This window comes from Mobula birostris, chromosome 31, assembly GCF_030028105.1.
Source record: "Mobula birostris isolate sMobBir1 chromosome 31, sMobBir1.hap1, whole genome shotgun sequence".
NCBI classification, from domain to species: domain Eukaryota; kingdom Metazoa; phylum Chordata; class Chondrichthyes; order Myliobatiformes; family Myliobatidae; genus Mobula; species Mobula birostris.
This window is the reverse complement of record NC_092400.1, coordinates 22473098-22498506: the sequence shown is the minus strand read 5'-3', so window position 1 is coordinate 22498506 and position 25409 is coordinate 22473098. Positions and strand designations below refer to the sequence as shown.

The window sequence follows — 25409 nt, the reverse complement described above, 5'->3', positions numbered from 1 at the left end:
CTGTGGCCATCAAACTTTACAACTCCTCCCTTGGAGGATCAGACACCCTGAGTCAATAGGCTGGTCCTGGACTTATTTCCTGGCATAATTTACATATTACTATTTAACTATTTATGGTTTTATTACTATTTATTATTTATGGTGCAACTGTAACGAAAACCAATTTCCCCCGGGATTAATAAAGTATGACTATGACTATGACTATGACAAAAAAGACCCATCATTGACAGATGACTGTGCTTGCATGCTTGTTCTCTTTGACTGGAGTTCATGGACTCCCAGGTTCTTGTGCAAATGAACACATTCCCCAGCCCATCACCACTTAAGTATACACTGTCTTTCCAGTTTTCTGAATGGAGTGGATAATTATATATTCATTCAATCTTATCCTACATCAGCTATATGTTTTCCCTCTCAGTTTGTCTAAATCACATTGAGACCCACTTTATCCTCCTTACAACTCACAAGCCACTCCACTGTATTTTGTTTGCGAACTTAAAGATATAACATATCATTTCCTAAAGGTCCCTTAACGGCCAGATCTCAACACAAGACGTATTCAAGACTGTTACTTCATTGATTCCTGACCAAACCAATCTAAAAGAGCACCTCTTATACAAAAGGTCCTAGTTTTCAATTTCAAATCATCCCTCAAATTAATAATTTCAAAATGTCAATTCTTTTCTTGCACTAGGCATTTTTGCCATATATCGTAATGGCATATCTTTGCACTGTACTGCTGCCACAAAACAAATTTCACACCATCTAAGTCAGTGATAATAAATCTGATTCTGAAATTGACTATTAATATTCTCTTGTTTACTTTCACTTTTTTTAGATACAGCACGGAATAGGCTCTTCCGGCCCTTTGAGCTGCGGATTTAATCCGAGCCTAACGACGGGACAATTTACAATGACTAATCAACCTACCAACGGGTCCGTCTTTGGACTGTGGGAGGAAACCGGAGCACCTGGAGGAAACCGAAGTGGTCACAGGGAAAACACACAGACTCATACAGGGAGTGGCGGGAATTGAACCCTGGTCTTCAGTACTGTAAAGCGTTGTGCTAACCACTACACTATCGTGAAATATAAAACAGAGTAACAGGTTAAGGCCAAAGGTTTCATTTGGAATTTTGTTTTCTTGCTGTCCATACTGACAAGCAGGATACACACATTTCGTTTTAACCACACTGGGTATTCCAGCACAAAGCTTAGTTACTGGATTATATGGCTATTGTAAACTCACAAATAAACCTGTCACATGTGCAAACGCAGGTCTTATTCCTTCATTATTATGGATTACAGGAGGAATGGAGATGGGCTAACCCCTATTGACATCAACGGATCTGGGGTTGAGACAGTAAACAGCTTTAAATTCCTCGGCATACACATCACTGAGGACCTCACATGGCCTGTACACACTGGCTGTGTGGTGAAAAAAGCACAACAGTGCCTCTTTCACCTCAGACGGTTGAGGAAGTTTGGTATGGGTCCCCAAATCCTAAGAACTTTCTACAGGGGCACAACTGAGAGCATCCTGACTGGCTGTATCATTGCCTGGTATGGAAACTATACACTCCTCAATCACAGGACTCTGCAGAGAGTGGTGTGGACAGCCCAGCGCATCTGGAGTTGTGAACTTCCTATGATTCAGGACATTTACAAGGACAGGTGTGGAAAAAGGGCCCGTAGGATCACTGGGGACCCAAGCCATCCCAACCACAATCTAGATTAGATTAGATTCAACTTTATTGTCATTGGGCCGAGTACAGATACAAAGCCAATGAAATGCAGTTAGCATCTAACCAAAAATGCAAAGAATAGTGTTATTTACAAAATAACTGCGAATAAAAGTAAGTGCTACAGTACACAAATATAGAAGTACTGAGACAGTACAATATGGATGCACTACTGCTTAGTGCTGTGATGTGAGGTTCAGCAGGGTCACTGCCTCAGGGAAGAAGCTCTTCTTGTGCCTGCTGGTGCGGGAGCGGAGGCTCCTGTAGTGCCTACCGGATGGGAGGAGAGTAAAAAGTCCATGGTTAGGGTGAGATGCATCCTTGATAATGCTTTTCACCCTGCCCAGGCAGCGTCATCATCCAGCTACCATTCCAACTGCTACCATCCAGGATCCGGTACCACAGCACAAAAGCCAGGACCGACAGGCTCCAGGACATCTTCTTCCACCAGGGCATCAGACTGATGTAATATATTGTACTCTATATTACATTGACTGTTCTATTTATTACAAATTACTATGATTGCATATTACACATTTAGATGGAGACGTAACGTAAAAATTTTTACTCCTCATGTATGTGAAGGATGTAAGAAATAAAGTTAATTCAATTCATTGCCTCTAAGAGGATCACAGCTTTCTCATGGTTTGGAGGCTTGCGTGCTTCCATGACCCAGGGAACGATGTTGGCTGGAATCAGGGCTTTAAGCTTTGGGTCACCTGTGTCAAACAGGTCAAAGAGTAGAGGCCAAACTAAGAGTGGTCCACAGGTCCTCCAGGTTCACAGGTTCAGCCCAGGACTAACAGCCCTGACTGGTAAAGCAAAATCGTTATGGAAACAGCAATGAAGAATCCTTCTACTTCTGAGTGGCCAAGGATAGACCGAGATAGACAATAGACAATAGGTGCAGGAGGAGGCCATTCAGCCCTTCGAGTCAGCACCACCATTCACTTTGATCATGGCTGATCATACACAATCAGTACCCTTTTCCTGCCTTCTCCCCATACCCCTTCACTCCGCTACCTTTAAGAGCTCTATCTAACTCTTTCTTGAAAGCATCCCAAGAATTGGCCTCCACTGCCTTCTGAGGCAGAGCATTCCACAGAACCACAACCCTCTGCGTGAAAAAGTTTTTCCTCAACTCCGTTCTAAATGGTCTACCCATTCTTAAACTGAGGCCTCTGGTTCGGGACTCCCCCAACATCAGGAACATGTTTCCTGCCTCTAGCGTGTCCAATCCCTTAATAATCTTATATGTTTCAATAAGATCCGCTCTCATCCTTCTAAATTCCACTGTATACAAGCCCAGTCGCTCCAATCTTTCAACATATGACAGTCCTGCCATCCCGGGAATTAACCTTGTGAACCTACGCTGCACTCCGTCAATAGCTAGAATGTCCTTCCTCAAATTTGAAGACCAAAACTGTACACAATACTCCAGGTGTGGTCTCACCAGGGCCCTGTACAATTGCTGAAGGAGCTCTTTGCTCCTATACTCAACTCCCCTTGTCATGAAGGCCAATATGCCATTAGTTTTCTTCACTGCCTGCTGTACCTGCATGCTTACTTTCAGTGACTGATGAACAAGGACACCTAGATCTCATTGTACTTCCCCTTTTTCTAACTTGACACCATTCAGATAGTAATCTGCCTTCCTGTTCTTGCCACCAAAGTGGATAACCTCACAGTTATCCACATTAAACTGCATCTGCCATGCATCTGCCCACTCAGCCAATGAGATGGAGGACCTTCATTGCTGCCCTAAATGCCAGCAGGCATAACGGGCAGTAAGTAAGGAATATGGGCATTGGGTACCTGCTATAACTATAGAGAATCATTTACAGGCCCTTGATGATATCCTATCATGCCTCTTTAACTTCGGAAAAGCCGTGCTAAATAAATAGCTGACTCTATACCTATATTCCCTCTGTGCAGCTCATTCATATTTCTCTATCATTATGCCACCAACTTGTTTTGCTGATACAGTTTTTCCTATATGATGACGGGCAATGCTGGAAAGCTGCTACAAAGTGCCTCTCAGAGTACAGTTGAAACGTCATTAGATAACATTATCGTAGGCCTTACATAAGTCACACTATGGAAGGAGTGCAAATTTCTTTCATTAAAAAATTAAGGAACTAGATGAAGTCTTGCAATAATACGGCAACTATTTCCAGTTTTTCTTAATGTATGTATAACTCTTGGGTGACGGGGTCTCTACCGAAGGAGGTGTAAGGTGCTCCAGGTGGCAGGGTGGAGATGCGTCTTTACCAAAGGAGGTGTGAGGCACTCCTTCCCTTCTCGAGCCTGCAGGTCACCCTTGGGCAAGGTGTAGCACCTGCTCAGCCCCCCAGTCAGGGTCACATGAAGCCATGCGAGCAGGTGATGGATGGTCATATGAGCAGCTGGTGCACATCACAAGCCCTGGTTATGTGACCACTGACGCCAGGCAGACAATCCAATCTCTGAAGAGTATTGATAATGGCTAGAGTCACCCATGTTGAAAGACACTGCCCAGAAGACAGCAGTGCAAACCATTTCTGTAGAATTTGCCAAGAATTTTCATGGTCATAGACCATGATCACCCACATCATACGACACAGCACACAATGATGATGTCATATGACAGCACATAATGATGATGTCATACGACACAGCACATGGTGATGACGATTCACCTCTAAGCGTAAGCGTACATGGTGAGATTTGAACTAAAGTCATTAATCATTTGACAAGAGGCTAAAAGTTAACAATTCTGTTACTGCATGCACAGATATAAAGGTTTAAGTCAGAGGTGAACGTCTGCAGTCTTTCTCTCCAAGAACAATCAGTGGTGGCCACCAGGTATTTGTTGGAGTTAACTCGATTGCCAGCAGAGGGAGTAGGGTTATATACACTGCCAAATCATACATGTACTTTGAGAAAAAGGAATGATTATTCATCTCTCAGGAGCAACTATATCAACGGAATGAGTTGTTGGCATAATGATACAGAAATACGAATGAGCTATACTGAGGGACTATGGGTACAGAGTCACTTACTTTCTGCTTTTCCAAAGATAAAGTGGCATGATAGGATTGTATCAAGTGCCAGAAAGTGATTCTTCTTGTTAGTTAAATCAACTACCCAAACACAAATTAGGAATCATAGGGCCATATAGAAACAGACCTTTCAGCCCACTAAAAGATGTAAAACAAGGTTGAAGAAGTACAGTGAAAATTTACAAGGATGTTGCTGGGCCTGAAGGACCTGAGTGAAGGAAAGATTGAATAGGTTAGGACTGTGTTCTTCAGAACGTAGAAGATTGAGAGATGATTTGAGAGAGGGTTACAAAATTATGAGGGGTACAGACAGGATAAATGCAAGCAGGCTTTTTCCACCGTGATTGGGTGGGAGTACAGCCAGAGGCCATGGGTTAAAGGTGAAAGTGAGAAGTTTAAGGAGAACATGAGGGGAAACCCCTTCACTCAGAGAGTGGTGAGAGTGTGGAATGAACTGCCAGCACAAGTGGTGCTCATGAGCTCAATTTCAACATTTAAGAAAAGTTTAGATTGGTACATGGATGGTAGGGGTATGGAGGGTTATGGTCAAGGTGCTGGTCAATGGGAGTAGGCAGTTTAAATGGTTCGGCACAGACTAGATGGGCTGAAGGGCCTATTTATGAGCTGCACTCTTCTACAACTCTAACCCCTTATGCTAAAGTTATGTTCTGGGTTTTGGATGTACCTGTTATGGGGTAATGATTGTCACTATTCACCATATCAACCTGAAATGAGGCTTATTTGATAAAACCAAACATAAAAATTGAGCATGGAAATACAAAGCTGACATTGAAAGTTGTAAATCTGAGCACTGTCCAAATGCAAGATGATGAAAGACATATTTGACACACAAAGGTGGCAGTTATAAAGTTGAGGCCCAACAGACGCGTGTTGACATCAGATGATGCCAGTACCATCCTAAAATTCTAGGGCTCAATAGACAACTGACAGTTCCACCTTTCATTTTACTCTGTCCGTGAGCTCCAATATTAAACTCAAAGATGGGTTGACTCCCATGTTGGGTTCAAACTGGCCTGCAGAGGCCAGAGGTTGTCCTTTGTAAAGACCCGGGGATCCAAAAGGAGCATAGTGTGAGCTTTTTTGCTCCCTCATTGTCCATTCCCATTAACTACGTTCATTAACATCTGGACATTCTTGAACAGACATTCCAGGATCTTGAAGAATATTGGTTTAGAAGGCTCCAACAGATTTAAGGTATTTGCATTAAGTCCATTTTCCATCATTTTGTGGTTCTAACACTGTACTAAATGGAACAGAAATGGAACGAATTCAAGCGCTCAGAATGGCAACCAAAACCACGATAGAGCCCCTCAGAATTAATTAAACCACTATTTGTAACCCGAAAGGAATTCCAAGGAATAAAGTCCTAACTTATTCAAGCTTTTTTTATAACTCAGGTCCTCTAGTCCTGGCAACATCCTTGTAGATTTTCTCTGTATTGTTTAAACCCTATTTACATTTTTCCTGTAGATAGGTGATCAAAACTGCACGCAGTACTCCAAGTTGGGCCTCGCCAATGTCTTATACAACTTCAAGTGTTAAGACAAAGAACCTAGTAGTCGGTAGCCTACGTGATATCATTTTTGTTGCAAGAGGTAACAGATTAGGCCATGATGTTGGGTAAATATAGTGATGAGACCCATTATGTTTTGGGACAGGGTCTACAGAGGCCCAGTTCCCCCACCCTGCCTGATCTCGTATCAGGTTGAAGCCTTGTAGCCAATGGAGGGAGAATGTCAGTATTTTACTCAATGTGTCCCTCATCAATATGTAAATCAGCCACATGGCCTTCAACACATGCAGTGAACAGAAAGAGCTGCCCATGGGATGGACTGCCAAACCCTGTCAGGTGATTGATGGTGAAAAGCTGCTAAGCCGTAACTATAGGGAAAAAGGGCCCTCGCCGTCCAGTTGGACATTCTGGCCCAGTTGCACTACTGCAGGCTATACGTATAATTTCTCTTTAGTTGCCACCAAATCGAGGCAGCGGGGCCTGGGCCTGAGAGCGGGAAACAAGCCAAAATTTGGCTGCTGGAGCAGACTTCGAGGTGCGGAGCAGAGTTGAAGAGGCAGGGCCCAGGCCGGAGACCAAGCTTTGATCGACTTAAGCGCCCGGCCGAATTGGGTGGGTTGGCTACGGACCGAATTGAAGCAGCAGGTCCAAGGGCTGAGAGCGTATCAAAGTGGCAGGCCCCAGGCCCAGGACTTGCTGTTTGGCCTACTTAAGCAACGAGCAAGATTCAAAAGGTTAGGGTGTTGGTTGGGGCTGGAGGTGAGGGATAGGCCACCGTTCAGCTCACTGCTTGGCGAGGTTTACACATCTCTGCCCTGAACTGAGGCTGTGGCCTGAAAATAACAGGCCTCCAGACCTGCTGCAGGGATGACTGGCTTCGTGGCTGTGCACTCACTTTTCTGAACTTCAGTTCTGAATAATTATTTGCTTACTTTTATTGTTTGCACAATTTGCGTTTTTTCTGCACATTGGGTGTTTGATGGTCTTCTATTTAACGGGTTCCATTGGGCTTCTTTGTTTTGTGGCTGCCTGTAGGCAGACGAATCTCAAGGTTGTATAATGTATACATACTTCAATAATAAACGTACTTTGAACCTGAAATATTGACAGTTCCTTTCCGTCCCATACATGCTGCTCTACCCACTGAGTTGCTCCAGCAGGTTATTTGTTGTTCCAGATTCCAGTGGCTGCAATCTCTTGCGTCTTTGCCTGCTTATACTAAGTGTGTATGAGAGAATCAGCTGATAAGTTTCACCCATCTGTGGGCACTTGGTTCCACCAATTATAACAGAGCTGCCCTATAGCCCTTGAGACCCTGCTCCTAGTTCTTCCCTCAGAGCCATGGTGATGGCAGAACGGCACGACAGGGATTCCTGGGCGCTTTGTGGACGGTTGTCCTGGAAGTTGGCTGCCACTGGTCTCCCAATGCCGTCAGTCTTCAAGGCTTGGCTCCCATCGCATCTCATCGGATCCAGGGATCTCCCGAGCCCCTGACGTGACGACGTGACACACCTTGTACCTCAGCACCGCGCACGGACAAAACAGTTCCACTGCAGCGCGTCAGTAAGAAACAAATCGTTGCTGACATCAAGGCCCGCGTGGCTCAGGCATCCAGACCCACAGGCGGTGCTGCCCACACAGACTTGCAGGATATCAGTTGAAAGCTAATATGCATGAGAACTACTACCCTGCCTTAAATGTAAGCCTAGGAAAGCGTCACAATTGAGTGATTCACTCCAAGCCCATGACATGAGCCTAGAATTTTACCCCCTTCGCCGTGCTTTCAGTGAAATATTTAAAGTCAAGCACAAGCCCCGAAATACCGAATCACCCTGGCAACCTGTATCTCAGCAACAAGCTGCTTCTCAACGAACAAATTCCAAGTGAGAGGAAAGATTTTGTCAGAGATTGTCTCTGTAATGCTCTAAATCTAATTGGCAATATCAAGCTAATATTAATATTCACTCAAATTCTTAGATTTAGTATGGGTGTTGAAGGGAAAGAAGGGCATTGTGAGGTCTAATGTGACAGCAGCCAACCACAGACAAAACCTAGAAGCAGAGACGTAGAATGCTGCAGTGACAACACCCAAGTTTCAGAAACTTTAATTATTTTATAGCGTGCACCCATTGTTGTAATAGAAACGGGATTTACTGTTGGTCATTAAGTCATAGAAAAGTACAGCACAGAAACAGGCCCTCCAGCCCATCTAGTTTGTGCAAGCCATTTACACTGCCCACTCCCATTGACCTGGACCAGGACCACACCCCTCCATACCTCAATTATCCATGTCTCTATCCAAACTTCTCTTAAATGTTGAAATCCAGCTTGCATGCACCACCTGTGCTGGCAGCTCGCTCCACACTCTCGCCACCTTCTGAGTGAAGAATTTTCCCTTCCTGTTCCCCTTAAACTTTTAACCTTTTACCATTAACCCATGATCACTAGTTGTAGTTCCACCCAAACAAGAGATGCTGGAAATCCAAAGTGACACACACACACTCAAAATACTGGAGGAACTCAGCAGTCAGGCAGAATCTATGGAGAGGGTAAGATGGCACCAGCGTACAACGCTCCCTCAGTCGACATCTTCCGGAGAGCCGCCGGGAAAATGTACATTTTACCTCTTTTACGTCTGTTTTTAACCTTAAATGTGTTTCTGGGTCTGTTAGAGCCTGTGATATACAGGAGATAGTTAGAGTGATCCAGCACTTTGCTGTCTCCAACAAGATTCCGGGACGTGAGCACGTACTCGGACGGCCTCAAGGTGAAGAACCTTAGAGACGGGACGCGAGCCGATGCCTGACTCCATTTCACCGATAAAAGCATTGAGGACGATTGAGACGTTGAGCTGAATGTAGAAGGTGAGCAGGAGTTCAGCGTTGACTGCCTGCCTTTTGATTGCTGCCGGAGCAGGGGTCTGTGAGCGGCCTATCACTGTGCGGCTCACTGTGGCAGGTGGGTAGGCCCCTCTGCCTCATGTGGTGTCGGTGATGTCAGAGGATGTTACCGTGGTTCTGTGTTAATGGATTGGACTATTACGTTTATTTACTGTGGATTTTTTCAGACTTTTTAATTTTTTTATATATATTCTATGTTTTTTGCCCGTTCCTTTTCAGTTGTGTTGTCCATGGGAAAGGAGCTTGGGGGTTAATGTTCTTGATGCGTTAGTGATGTTTTTTGTGCGGTGGGAGGGGTTGTCGGGGGGTTAATGTTCTTGATGCATTAGTGATAGTTTTTTTGTGCAGTAGGAGGGGTTGTCTGGGAGCTGATGTTCTTGATGCATTTTGTGCGGGCAGAGGGAGCTTGGGGAGGGGTGTCAATGTTCTTGTTGCATTTTGTGCGGGGGAGGAGGTTTGGGGGTTGATGATCGGGATACCATTCTTCTTTTGTGTGCGGGGGGGCGGGGGTTTGATGCTTCACTTTGAATGACTTTCATATTCTTTCTTTGTTGTGTGGCTATCTGGAAAAAACAAATCTCAGAGTTGTATTTGGATACATACTTTGATAATAAATGAACCTTTGAATCTTTGAATAAACAGTTGATGTTTCTGGCTGGGACCCTTCTTTAGGGCTGAGAAGGAAGTGGGGGGGCCGCCAGAATAAAAAGGCGGTGGGAGGGGAAGGCGGATAGATGGAGGGAGATAGGTGAAGCCAGGTGGGTAGGAAAAGTAAAGGGCTGGAGAGAAAGGAACCTGATAGGACAGGAGAGTGGACAATAGGTGAAAGGGAAAGAGGAGGGGACCCAGGAAGAAGTGATAGGTAGGGGAGAAGAGGTGAAAGGTCAGAGTGGGTAATAGAGGAAAAAGGGTGGGAATTTGCTGTTGGATGTACTGTTAGACCTGTGGATAATCATCTTATTCTGTAATCAGGACCTAGTCTGCTACTTAATTAAGTCTTTCTGTAACCACCATTTTGCTATCAAAATGTAGTTATTGTGGTGATCTCATCAACTGAGAATATAAAGCTGTACTCAGGTTGATTATTACTTTTGACAGGTCTCCTGGTGCACACCAGATTTTTAATAAATCGCACATTATTTCAAACACAAACTCTGTGTGGCCTTTCAGATTGCTCCAAGAGTATATGCTGAAATAAAAGCAGAAAGTTTCAGGGAAGCTCAGCAGGTCAGGCAGCAGAGTATAGAGACCTACAGTAGAGAATGAGTCCCTTCGGCCTGACTGGGCCATGCTAGAAATGCTCAGCAGGTCAGGCAGCAGAGTTATAGAGACCTACAGCAGAGAAAGAGTCCCTTCGGCCTGACTGGGCCATGCTAGAAATGCTCAGCAGGTCAAGCAGCAGAGTTATAAAGACCTACAGCAGGAAAAGAGTCCCTTCAGCCCGAACAGTCCATGCTAGAAATGCTCAGCAGGTCAGGCAGCAGAGTTATAGAGACCTACAGCAGGAAAAGAGTCCCTTTGGCCCAACTGGCCCATGCTAGAAATGCTCAGCAGGTCAGGCAGCAGAGCTATAGAGACCTACAGCAGAGAAACAGTCCCTTCGGCCCGAACAGCCCATGCTAGAAATGCTCAGCAGGTCAGCAGCAGAGTTATAGAGACCCACAGCAGAGAAAGAGTCCTTTCGGCCTGACTGGTCCATGCTAGAAATGCTCAGCAAGTCAGGCAGCAGAGCTATAGAGGCCTACAGCAGGAAAACAGTCCCTTCAGCCCGACTGGTCCATGCTGACAATGATGCCCATCTAAGTTTGTCCACTTTGCTTGCATTGACCCAACCCTTTCCTATCCTAGTACCTGTCCTGTAAAGGCTGTTAATGCACCTGCCTCGACCACTTCTTATTTATTTATTTATAATAGGGTTTTCCAGCCCTTTGAGCCACGCTGCCCAGCAACCTTCCGATTTTAATCCCAGCCTAATCACGGGACAATTTACAACGACCAATTAACCTCCCAATTGGTATGTCTTTGGATTGTGGGAGGAAACTGGAGCCACTGGAGGAAACCCGCACGGTCACGAGGAGAACACACAAGCTCTGTACAGACAGTGGTGGGATCTGGTAGCTCATTCTGTACACAGACCACGCTCTGGGTAAACATTTGCCCTTCAATTCCCTACAGTATCTCTCTTCTTTCACCTTAAACCTACTGTATCTTCCTCAGTTGTCAATTTCCTGGCCAGGGGAAAGATGTGAGCATTCACCCTCATCATTTATACATCTCTATAACATCATTCCTCATCTTCCTACTCTCCCAAGAATATAGTCGTAGGCTGATCGGCCTCCCTCTCTATAGCTCAGTCCCTTGAGTCCTGGTAATATCCTCATAAATCTCCTCTGCACTCTCTCCAGCAGATCAGGAGTGTCACAGAATTAATGTCAAAACTGCAAAAATTAAGAATATAAACAAGTCTTAAATTCAGCAAAGGAGAGGGCTAGAGCAAACAAGCTGAGACTGTATAATATGAGATGCTGAGCTTCCTGGAAATTTGATGTTGCGGTGTTTGCCGAACTTGGCAATTAATTGAACACCCCAATATCAAATGCTTCAAACTTAGCCACCAATATTCACCAACATCCTTCCTAGAAATCTCAAACAAAGGGGAATGCTGAAAATTCTCCTGCTGATGATAAACTCAGCCACTGTAAAAACAACAAACAATTCTAGTAATTTCAAATCTTTTAAAATTAAAACATTTGGTTTTCTACTTCTGCACGCCAGGATTCAGCAACCTGATCGCCAAAAAGAATCTGAAATAGTGCACAGAATTTTTCGCCTTTATAACTTGTTCATATAAATGGTAGATGGAAGACCACAGTGAGAGCTCTTGGGGAATAGAACTGGCTTGTGGGCTATCATAGAATCAATAGTCTGAAATGGCTTCCTTCCACATCATAAGGAAAGTCGTGAGCATCTTCCAGTCACGTAGAAGATAGAGAGGGGATTTGATAGAGGTATGGAAAACTATGAGGGGTATAGGTAAGGCAAATGCAAGCGGGCTTTTTCCACTAAGGTTGGCTGGGACTACAAGAGGTCATAGGTTAAGGGTGAAAGGTGAAAAGTTTAAGGGGAACATAAGGGGAAACTTCTTCACTCAGAGGGTGGTGAGAGTGTGGAAAGAGCTGCCAGCAAAAGTGGCGCATGCAAGCTCGATTTCAACGTTTAAGCAAAGTTTGGATAGGTACATGGATGGGAGGGGTATGGAGAGCAAAGGTCCCGGTGCAGGTCGATGGGAGTAGGCAGCTTAAATGGTGTCAGCATGGACTAGATGGGCTGAAGGGCCTGTTTCTCTGCTGTGCTTTTCAATGCTCTGTGACTCTATGACTCACTTCTCCAGTGCAGAGTTGTGCACCATCTCACCTCCTCACATCTCTTCCGAAATTACTCTTATCCATCTAAATAATCCTGGAGGATGGCGTACCAAATTATATAGTGACCGCTGATGATTCATTAATGAGAATATAAAGGTGGCAGGAATCCTTTTCAAGATGTTTGATTGAAATCAGGGGTTCCCATCCTTTTTTATGCCGTGGTTCCCCCACCATTAACCGAGGGGTCCATGGACGACAGGTTGGGAACCCTGGCTCTTAATGGTCCTTATGGTAGCAGCACCTCCTTTGAAAATCAGTTGCCATGACATCAGGGGAACTTGACTTTAAATAAAACATATTTAATGCTGGTACCTGGAAATGCAAATTGCCCAAAGTCCTCTGCTACCTCAACCCTCCCAATAAAATATTTTGGCTAGATTGATTTCTAGGGGATTATGCCACATGAGTAAAATGAAATATTGACGGCTGGCACTGTAAAATCCACATCAAGCTGTGAATATGAATAAACCTGATTTTGATCATTGTGTATGTAAAGCTGATCGCATACTGAACAGCATTCATCTCTTTGATTCAAGCACAGTATTGCGGAGAAAACTTCCTGGCACAAGACTTGTTTCAAGAAATAGTTTTGAAAAATGATTGGAGAGCTATGGGGAAATTTGCTTGAAAAATAGCTTAGTTATTAAATAATTTCCAGCATGTTTGCCAGGGATTGATGTTACATTTGGTGGAGATTTTCATTTCTAATTTTAGGAAAATTACATTTATTTATTGGTCCATTTGTTTATTCAGAGATACAGCACGGAGTAGGCCCTTCTGGCCCTGCGAACTGTGCCACCACAGTAACCCATGACAACCCCAATTTAACCCCAACCTTATCAAGGGACAGTCTTTGGACAGTGGGAAGAAATCTGAGCACCCGAGGAAAACCCACGCATTCCACAGGGAGGACGTACAAACTGCTTTCAAACGGAATTAAACTCCCAACTCTGACACCCCCAGCTGTAAAAGCGCCGTGCTAACCACAACACTACTGTGATGTCCTTAACGCACCTTAAAACTTTGTAAAAGGAAAAGTTTATATTTATTGTTTGTGATGTCCGCTTCCTGAGTAGGAAATGACAGTCACTGCTAATGATGTAAATAAAAACTTTACTTCACGCTGGAAGGAGTTCCTATTTAGGAACTTTTTACTTTGTGACAAATTACATGCGGAGGTGTTATCCCAGTTCAATAAATCAGGTCACTGAAATCAGTGACAGTTAGAAACTAATTAGAGCTGATACTGTAGGAAAGACGTGAATGTCTTGTTCATGATTAATTATTTACAAGAAAGCCAAGAAATTTCCTCAAAAGCAAACCATACAAAGTGCATTTGTTCAATAATCATGCAAACAACAGGAATTCTGCAGATGCTGGAAATTCAAGTATCACACATCAAAGTTGCTGGTGAACGCAGCAGGCCAGGCAGCATCTCTAGGAAGAGGTACAGTCGGCGTTTCAGGCCGAGACGCTGACGAAGGAACGTCGACTGTACCTCTTCCTAGAGATGCTGCCTGGCCTGCTGCGTTCACCAGCAACTTTGATGTGTGTTACTTGTTCAATAATCAAATCGTTTTGCTGCTACAATTAATTCTCATGACGAACGCCGTTATGGTAACAGACCAACTGTCGATTACCTTCTGATCGCAGGTGGGTGCTCTGCTACTGGAGAGGGGAGACTGTGTGGCCTATCACTGTACCTGGAGGTTAAGCCTCTGGGTCTTTCTCTGTCGTTGATTTTGGGGGATGTAACTGAGGTTCTCAGAGTTTACGGATTTGGACTATGGATTTTATTTTCATTCTTAAAGTTTTTATATTCTGTGTTTCCACCTGTTCTTTCTCGTTTATTTTGTGCAGGGGGAATGGGATTTGGAGGATGATCTTCTTGTGGTATGTTGTACGGGGGGCAGAGGGTCTGGGGGTCAATGTTCTTGTTGCGTTTTTTTTGGTTAGTTTTTTGTGCGGAGAGAGGGGGGTTTGGAGCCCAATGTTCTTTTCACGTTTCATGCTGGGGGGAGGGGGTTTGGGGGGGATTGATGTTGTTGCTGCATTTTTTTTGTTAGTTTCTTTGTGCACGGAGAGGGGGATTTGGGGAACATTGTCCTTGTTGTGTTTCGTGCAAAGGAGGGGGGCATCGTGTTGCCATTCTTTTTTGTCTGGGGGTGTGAGTTTATTGTTTCTCTCTGAATGACCTCCATGGTTTTTCTTTGTTTCATGGCTATCTGGAGAAGACGAATCTCAGAGTTGTATACTACATGCATACTTTGATAATAAATTAATCTTTGAAACCTTTTAAAGGTACCAAGTATTTCCTGGGCTGGAACTTTGTGAATTTGAAATAACTATTGTGCAAATATCAGCTTCACTGAGGATACAAGAGTTCAATTATTTTTATCTATTTTATGCCAATATGTTACTGTGTGCTAATTTTCTCTGTATCTAAACGAATCTATAAATAAATAAATCTATAAATCTACCAACCACTATCGAAAAATATTGACGATTTTTTTCAAGAAATCGTTTTGAAGAATGATTAGAGATTATGGGGAAATTTACTGTGGAAAATAGCTTAGTTATTAAATAATTTCCAAAACATATTTGTCAGGGACTGATATTACATTCAGTGGGGATTTTCATTTCCAGTTTTAGGAAAACGTTATGTATTTATTTGTCCATTTGTTTGTTTATTCAGAGATACAGCACAGAGTAGGCCTTTCCGGCCCTTCAACCCGTGTCACCCCAGCAACCCTCGACAACCCTGGTTTAACCCTAACCTAATCACCAATAACTTGGTATGTCTTCGGACAGTGGGAAGCAACCTGAGCAGCTGGGGGAAACCCACGCCTTCCACAGGGAGGACGTACAGATGCCTTACAGATGAAGTTAAACTCCTAACTCTGACACCCCCAGCTGTAACAGTGTCGCGTTAACCACAACGCTACTGTGGTGTCCTTAACGCACCTTAACATTTTTTAAAATAAAAAGATGAGATTTATTGTTTGTGACATCCACTTCCTGAGCAGGAAATGGCAGTCACTGCTAATGATGTAAATGAAAACTTTACTTCAGACTGGAAGGAGTCCCTATTTACATGCGGAGGTGTTAACCCAGTTCAATAAATCAGGTCACTGAAATCAGTGACTGCTAGAAACTAATTAGAGCTGTCACTGTACGAAAGACATGAATGTCTTGTTCATGATTAATTATTTACAAGAAAGCCAAGAAATTTTCTCAAAAGCAAATCATACAAAGTGCATTTGTTCAATAATCAAATCGCTTTGCTGCTACAGTTAATTCCAGTGACAAAGAACTATTTTAATTTGTAATGCAATATTTCATACACAGCAGTTATAAATATTCAGTTCGCTGTTATAGTAAAGGTACCAAACACATCCTGGGCTGGAATTTTTTGAATCTGAAATAACTATTGTGTGAACGTAGGTGGTGGGTGGAGATACGTCTCTACCAAACGAGGTGCAAGGCGCTCCTTCCCTCCACAGGCCTGCAGGCGTCACCTTTGGGCAAGGTGTAGCACCTGCTTAGCAACACCCCCCCTCACCACCCCCGATCAGGGTCACGTGAAGCCATGGGAGCAGGTGGTGGACGGTCGTATGAGCAGCTGGTACAAGTCCTGGTTATGTGACCACTGACGCCAGACGGACAATTTCTGAAGAGTATTGATATTGGCTGGGATCACCCATGTTATAAAGACACTGCCCAGAAGAAGGCAATGGCAAAACAAGTATGTAGAAAAAAATTGCCAAGAGCATTCATGGTCATGGACAGACCATGGTTGCCTACGTCATATGATACGACACGTAATGAGGATGATGATGATTGTGTGAATATCAACTTTACTGAGATTATGAGTTCAACTTATTTTATGCCAATATGTTACTGTGTGCTAATTTTCTCAGTGAATTATCTAAATGAATCTATTAATAAATAAATGCCTTCTTTGGCAGCCATTCTATCTGCCAACCACTATCTTAATATATTGCCTAGTAACTGTTTGGAACTACTTCTTCATACCCCTCAGTAAAAAAAGACGCTGGATTATTGTAAAAGCCTGCAGGAGGAATTCTGTGCTGTTTGATTTGCTGAGTTCCTTCAGCAGTTCCTTCCTTCCTTTTATCTCCAGATTCCAGCATCTGCCATCTCTTGTGTCTCTATTTGGGACGCCACGGTGGCGTGGCGGTTAGTGTGACACTATTACATCTCGATGGGCAATAAATGCCGGCCTGCTTGATAACATCCATACACTGGGGTTGAAAAGAGACCTCTCCATCTAATGTCACAGAACAAACATTGGAAAGGAGGGTGTGTACATCACCTTTCAGTTTTCTCTATCCCAAATGCATTACAGCCAGCAAAGTACTTCCGATAAACACTAGTGATCCTGCAGATGCTGCAAATCCAGAACAATGCACACAAAATGCCGGAGGAACTCAGCAGGTGAGGCAGCATCTGTGGAAAGGAATAAGTCCTGATGAGGGGTCTCGGCCTCAAACGTCAGCTCTTTATTCTTTTCCATAGATGCTGCCTGACCTGCTGAGTTCCTCTGGGACAGGATTCCCAAATTTTTCTTATGCCATTAACCAAGGGGTCCGAGGGCCTGCTCTGGGAAGTTGTGGGGAACTAAAGTACTTTTGAAGTGCATTTCTGCTGTAATGTAAGAAACAAATCAGTCAGTTTATACATAGCATGCTTCCACAAATCCAATGTAGTGATGATCAGACAAATAAATATTTTTCCAAAGAACAAGTCAGGAATGGTTCCCTTCTCTTCGAAGTAACAGCAGATTTAGCATGTGCTTTGAAAGGGCGGTGCCTCCAACAGTGAAACAATAACACACTGGAACCACTGCCCGGATATTTGTGCTCCAGTGTTTGTAGAGGAGGGTTATGCATCTGAGCCCAGAGTGCTTGCAGCTCACTGATACTCTGGACAATGCCTGCCTTGTAAGAAGGTAATCAAATTATGGAGCATGTAATTAAATTTAACATGCACCATATTGTCTTCATTTAATTAAATAAAAGACTCACCATTTTCATTATCGATGTCTATTAATTTATCAAGGAAGTCCTTCACGCAGCTAACACTCTGCAAAATGAAAGGGTGTAGGGGAGTCATCCAGAGCTCTTTACCATGTCCCAACTGAAGACCCAGGTTACCAATACACTGCACAGCCTGAAAGATTAAAACACAGATAAACCCGTCACTGCTGGAATACCTTTTCCCTATCCATGTGTCTGACAGAATTCATGTTTAACTTTATAGACCACATGCAGTGACAGAGAGATAGAATGAGGACCGTAGATACAAGGTCAAACGTAAAAGGGCAGTAGGTACAAGGTCAAATGTGAAAAGGCAGTAGATACAAGGTCAAATGTTAAAGGGCAGTAGATACAGGTCAAATGTAAAAGATTCAAGCCATGCCATCCAGTAACCTCTGGTTTAACCCTAGCATAATCACAGGTCAAGTTACTATGACCAATTAACCTACCAACTGGTACGTTTTGGATGGTGGAAGGAAACAGGAGCAGTGGAGGACACCCACGTGGTCACAGGGAGAAGATACAAACTCCTTACAGGCAGTGGTGGGAATCAAACCTGGGGTCTCTGGTACGGTAAAGCATTGTGCTGACCACTGTGCTACCCTGCCGCCCCAGTGTCGGATGGCTGGATGAAATAGACTTCATCCATTTTTCGTGTTAAAATTAATTCACTGGCTACTGTATCTGAACTGCAGCTTGTCTCTGTTGAATGCACTTCTGAATTTGAACTCCTACTGCATATAAACCCTTGTCATTCTATCTTAATCAGTAGTTTTGCTGCTTTTGCCTGCTGCTCTGACAGAAGATCTTACCTGAAACATTAATCTGAACTTTCTCTCCAGCATTTTTATTCTATTATTGACATAACCAAGAGAAACCGAACCAGCTAAAACTTTTTCACAAGGTACACTTGGAAATAACATTTTTATTGTATCATTGTTGTGCAGGCTGAGCAGTAAATTGCTGAAATCACAATGGAAACTTGAATGAATAATGAATTAGGTGGTGTCATGGGGAATGCAGACAGGAAGCAGCAAATTCAGTTTGCCACTGGACCATTTAATCAAGGATGACAACTGGGATAGAATTATCTTTGTGTAACAGTAGAAACATATTGAAAGGATGACGAATGCCCAAAGCCACCAAAATATGTGCTCTTTGAAGCATGGCAACAGAAGTACTTTTAATAAACAATACAAAATGATGTAACTGCAAAATCTCTGACCTGAAACCAAGTGCATCAAAGTTAATTAAAGTAAAGCACAAGGCAAATACAATATTCTCAGTGTCCTTCTGTACTAATTCTTTCAGCAGGAATGAAAGCATATGCCACTGGTTTATATAATAAAATAACTTACAAGTATCATCTTCTATGTTTATCAATGGTGGGAAACTCCTATCAAATGACTAATAATATTACCATAATAGATCTGTTAGAGTATAAGCAAAGAAAATTAGAATTTTGAAAATGAACAATCATCATCATCATTATGTGGTGTGGGTGATCATGGTCTATCTCCATCCGTGACCATGACTGTTCTTAGAACTGAACGTAGACTGCAGATTAAATTTAAAATGCAGTTCTGGAGCTGTTGATTGAATAAACAGAAAATACGGATTGACATTTATTTTGGTTGTCTGGAGTGTGGCTGCGAAGAAGGAGGTGTGAAAGCTATATGTAGTTCAAAGGAAGCATTGTAGATGCATTGTAACTATGGAATTGCCCTCTGATCTTTTAACATATAAAATGTCATGCAATGTCGGATTGAGCAGGCCTCTTCTCTCAATATGATGCTTGCTGTATTTCATTTTGTCAAATAATTATAGGCATCTGTTAGTCTCGTGAGACCATGGATTTGCGCCTTGGAAGGTTTCCAGGGCGCAGGCCTGGGCAAAGTTATATGGAAGACCGGCAGTTGCCCATGCTGCAAGTCTCCCCTCTCCACGCCACTGATGTTGTCCAAGGGAAGGGCACTAGGGCCGATACAGCTTGGCACCGGTGTTGTCGCAGAGCAATGTGTGGTTAAGTGCTTTGTTCAAGGACACAACATGCCGCCTCAGCTGAGGCTCAAACTAGTGACCTTCAGATCACTAGACGAATGCCTTAACCACTTGGCCACGGACCAAGTGTCAAATAAAAGACTACTTCATATCTCCCAGCTATGTCTTTCCGGTGACTTTGTCCACATTACAACATTTTCCATGAAATCCTTCTCCATACTATCACCAATTCAACTTATATTGCAGTTTTATGAGTATATTTTTGTGCAGCTGGGTCAAGTGCAACATATACTCAACCTCCATCGTCCGGAGCCGTGAACCCTTCTTCCACCACAGACACCACCTTCTAACAGTAATTATCACTGGCGAAGCTTCTTGCTGAGAAATGTGGTGTGGTTCAAAGGCATAGTGATTATGGTATGTGCAATGCACGAGTTCAATCTGAATTGCATTTCTGGAATAGCACTTGAAAATCTACAGGACGGGCACCAAAATTTTGTTAAAATCCATATTACTTTTACTTATATTTCACCAGAAGAGAATTGTAGTCAGCACGTTACATAACATGCCCTCTTCAACTTACCCTATTTAGTTGCAACATCATTATGGACAGGCCAAAAAAAAAAGGTTGTTTTGCCAGGATGACCACATTACGAAGAAAATAAAAAATGAGGAAGTCAAAACTAGACATGCTGATCATTGCTGCTGAGTATTTCCTCAATTCTGGAGCAGCATTTCCTGGAATATTATGTTGGTTAAGTAACCATTGTGAAAAGTTACCACAGAATATGCTTTCATCACTGCCTACCCAACCAAGCCAGCTGGTGGTGTAGTGGCATCAGCACCAGACTTTGAACTGAGTGGTCTCGGGTTCAAATCCGGCTGGCTCCTTGCACGCTTTCCATCTGTGCTGGGTTGAGTGTCAACGCCTGCAACTGCCCTCATTAAAACAGACAGAGTGCTGAAGAAAGGGCAAGGGAGCCTCAAGGTGCAAAGAGAAGCAACAACAACTCAACCAAGATTTCACTCGAAACCCCAAACAGTGTTTTACACTGATCACACTGTTGGCAATAGCTCACATTCATACTCTGTCTGCATCTACCTGATTCTCTGCAGTAAACAGTTCAAGAGAGGAAAAAAATGTCACCTTTGCTAAAAGCAGCAGTGTCCTTCCCGTTCTTTTATCAGCGTGATGATCTCGGAGACTGAAGAGTTTTGGCGTTAAGATAGCTGGAGCAAAGAACCTCAGAAACAGGAAACCACTAATAGCCAAGTACTTCACATCCTAGAAATAAAATTTTAAAAATAACATATATAAATGCCTATCACAGTCAGGGACCAATCCATCAGCCCACTCTCCGCTTGTAAAGGGAAATAAGTTTAAAAGTTCAAAGTAAAGTTACTATCAAAGTACACATATGTCACCATATACAACCCCGAGATTCACTTTCTTGTGGGCATACTGAGTAAATCTATAGAGTATTAACATTACAGCATCAATGGAAGACTGGCCAACTAGGGCGTTCAACCAGCGTGCAGAAGACAACAAACTTTGCCAATAATAACAATAATAAATAAGCAATTAATATCGAGAACAGGAGATGACAAGTCCTTGAAAGTGTTGCATATTTAATAGTTCAATAATATTTGTTTGATTAAGCATTCTCGTTCATTTAAATAGTTACGGACTATATATAAAAATACGTAAACTGCATACGTCATTACCATGTGATACGTGTGATACAGTAAACTCAAATTAGACCCATATTTTCAGTTTCTTGAATTACTTTAATGTTTTGAAGTTACAAAACATAAAAGAAGGTGAGTCCATAGGTTGTGGGAACGTTTCAATGATGAGGCAAATGAAGTTGAATGAAGATATCCCCAATGGTTCAGTAGTCTGACGGATGAGGGCTAGTTACTGCTCCTGAACGTGGCGGTGAGAGGCCTGAGGCTCCGGTACCTTCTTCCTGAAGGCAGCAGCGAGAAGGGAGCACGACCTGGGTAGTTGTTATCTGATCTCATTCAGACTGTGTACACCAGGTTAGATGATCCAATTGCATCCATCCGCTGGCTTGAAATCTTTCAGTGGTGCCATCGCTAAGGAGCCCTGGTGAAGTCTATGAAGATAGTTCCCCCTTTCCAGGAGTTAATTGCATTCTGCTTCACTGGATCTGTGAAGCAAATTGGAATTAACAATGAAGAACACACCAAACTCACATTAAAGGACAAGAGACTGCAGATGCTGAAATCTGGAGCAACGCACAATGAAGCTGGAGGAAGGGTCTCAGCCTAAGATGACGACTGTTTATTCATTTCCATAGATGCTGTGTGACCTGCCGAGATCCTCCAGCATTTAGTGTGTGTGGCACCTGGAGGAACTCAGTCAGGTAGGCAGCATCTAGAGAGGAAAATGGACAGCCACCGTTTCAGGCAACACATCCAACATGCTGGAGGAACTCAGCAGGCCAGGAAACATTATGGAGAAGAGTAAACAGTTGACATTTTGGGGTGAGACCCTTCATTGAGACTGGAAAAAAAGATGAGAAGTCAGAGTAAGAAGATGGGGGGAGGGGTGGAAGAAGTACAAGGTGGCAGATGATCGGTGAAACAGGAGATGGGGAGGAGTAAAGTAAAGAGCTGGGAAGTTGGTTGGTGAAAGAGATTAAGGGTTGGAGAAGGGGGTATCTGATAGGAGAGGGTAGAAGGCCATGAAAGAAAGGGAAGGGGAAGGAACACCAGAGGGAGGTGATGAACAGGGAAGGAGATAAGGCGGGAGAGAGAAATGGGAATGGGGAATGGTGAAGGGATGGGGGGCAATTACCAGAAGTTCAAGAAATGGATGTTCATGCCATCAGGGTGGAAGCTACCCAGACGGAATACAAGGTGTTGCTCCTCCAACTTGTGTGTGGCCTCATTGCGGCAGTAGAGGAGGCCATGTTTCAGCTTCGAGAACCTTCATCTGGACCGATTAAAGAATATGATTTCCAAACTATTTCAGACACTCAATATGATTAAGGTAGAAATTGTGATGTTATGCATAAACTTTGAAAAAGAAAGATAAACTCTACTACTAAACTGGAATAATGAAATAGTTATTCTGAGATAATGTGACACTTCCAAAATGCACTTTTCTGGGTCAGACCAGCCTTTAGTATGAATAATGACTTCATATGCCACTAATAATGCAGTTACATTTCATTTAATGATGCATTACTTTTAAATAATTCCTACAGCATGAATTTAGGTCCTGAAGGTTTCGGCAGGGCTCTGTTCCCTGAACTGTTCGGAACCTGAACAGTCTGAAATACAGAAATGTGACAGCAAACTGAGCTCCCAAGTGGCAGGAGATGTGTGCAGCTTTGCAGTGGCAAGCAAAACTACACCATCAGTCTCTTAAATGCTCGTCCTCGTGTAGAGAATGTACATAAAGTCGGGCATTTGTAAACTATAATTGAGTTCACATCAACTCAATGATTTCAAAAAGCATTTTCATCTTTGAGAGCAGAGTATCGCTGAGAGCAGTTTCTGAATTTTTAATAGCACATCAGGCACCCAAAAGTTGCTATCAATTTCACAACGTAACGGCAGCTTGACGGGAAGAATTGACGTCTTTCTTTCAACTACTCCATGGTTTTCGGTATTTTCTGTCTATCTGGAGAAGACAGATCCCAGAGTTGTATTCTGCATACAGACTTCGATAATAAAACAAACCTTTGAACCTTTGAAAGCATTGAGAGTTTCAGCTACAAATTGTGTGCAGAGATTCTTTTCAGAAGAACATTATATTCTGGGGACAGATTCATAACTTATCAAATCACATTCACACTGGAACTCAAGTGTACTTATACTGCAACATCTTGTTTCTCTTAATCTTGTTAAACAAAATACAAAAAGGTAACCAAACTCAATAAAATGAGACCACTTGGCCCACTGTCTTTGAAAAAAAAAGCTCTCCAATTACACTCCATCTACTTCACAGAGATATCCCGACAGTGTCAGGTAGTTTGGGAGGTCTGCCAGCTTTCCTATGTCGTGTGCATGTCTAGTTCTATTTTGCCATAAATTAAAAGAAAGCAAAGACAACACTGGGACAAGCTGTCACTACTCACAAACTATGTGCCATTAATGGGCTTTAGCAACATTTCAACATGAAAGCAGATGTGCAAAGAATTAGTTTCTCAGCTTTTAAAATATGCTTTCAATTCCCCAGAGTTTGGGAGCTCAGAGCACCAATAATTCAGCGTTTGAAACACAATATTTATGAAATCATTTTCACAGTTGGTTATGACAGTGAAGGTGGCTTTGTTGCTCACTGGGTAATCTGTACATGCTTCCCGGACTGACAGCAGAAATTGTAACGATGACTCATTCAGAAGTGTCAAAGCCAAAATAATCATTTCAATTTAATGCTGCAATAACTGGTTTTCTAAGTATCTGTGTCTCAGAAAGACTTAATATTTAACATTACTTAGATGTACTTCCAGTGTCATGGAGGACTACAGCACAAAAACAGATCTCTTCGGCCCTTCTAGTCCATGCTGTAATATTATTCTGCCTGGTTTCATCGACCTGCACCCAAATCATTGCCCTCCATCCCCCTCCCAACTATGTACCTACCCAAACATCTCTAAAATGTTGGAATCAAACCTGCATCCGCCACTCCTGCTGGCAGCTTACATCACCCTCTGAGTGAAGACGTTCCCCTCATATTCCCCTTAAGTATTTCAACTTTCACCCTGAACCCATGGTCTGTAGTTGTAGTCTCACTCAACCTCAGTGGAAAAGGCCTACGTGCATTTGCCCTATCTGTACCCCTCATAATTGTGCATACCTCTATCAAATCTCCCCTCATTCTGCTTTGCTCCAGCAAATAAAGTCCTAACCTGTTCATTCTTCCTCTGTAACTCAGATCCTCAAGTCCGGGCAACATCCTTGTAAATTTTCTCCTTTAATCTTATTGATACATTTTCTGTAAGTAGGTGACCAAAACTGCAACTACTTTTCCGTCAGTTTAACTAAAATTAACTCTACACATGCTGAGCTATTGGATCTAAATGCTCTCCATGCTGTACAACCTTGGTGTCTTATCTGATCCCAGCATGAACTTCACTCTCCAAATCCCGTTCCTTTCCAAACCAACCTAATCACATTTTTGCCATACTGCCTCTCTCTCCGTCCCTCTGCCACAACTTCATCTCACTCATTCCCAATGCTGCTGAAGCTCCTCCTCATTGTTTCATCACTGCCTGACCTCTTCTACGCCCTTGGCACCAGCCCCACCAGGTCCATTTTACATACACTTCCATACTGCACCATGCAGTTGCTTCTTTTATGCAGTTCTTCAGGACATCTGCCATATTAAAGGCTCTACAGAAATTCACCTCAGATCCTTCTCAAGCCTTGAGCTGTCAGAGCAACAGTGAAGGCTTGGTTCCGTTCCTTTTGTTGGCTGCTTCCAGGAGCAATCACCTGCTCCACAATAAAATTTGTCATAAGTGATACATTGCAATGCCCAAGACCAAAATATTCACGAGAAAGTTATTCAGGGTGAGATCATTACATGGCCTAAACAAAAGGATCCTCTGCTGGGTTTCCAAACATTTCTTTAAACCATGAACCAATAGCATTAAACAAGGTGTCAGTGGACTCCAGGTCGGGAACCCTCGCCGTAGTACAATAGTCTCTGTTTTATTATTTCATACA

At 43.0% G+C, this 25409-nt stretch overlaps 1 protein-coding gene across 5 annotated transcripts in view; it reads right to left on the bottom strand.

Moving 5' to 3' along the window:
- Nucleotides 1–25409, bottom strand: part of LOC140190838 (rasGAP-activating-like protein 1) — a 296426-nt gene that overhangs the window by 36462 nt on the left and 234555 nt on the right. For all 5 annotated transcript variants that reach the window (XM_072247716.1, XM_072247717.1, XM_072247719.1 and 2 more), the window contains 2 exons: nt 20851–20988; nt 17691–17835 (listed from right to left, as the gene is read on the bottom strand). In XM_072247716.1, the coding sequence (XP_072103817.1) occupies nt 17691–17835; nt 20851–20988 (283 nt within the window). The remainder of the gene's footprint in view (nt 1–17690; nt 17836–20850; nt 20989–25409) is intronic.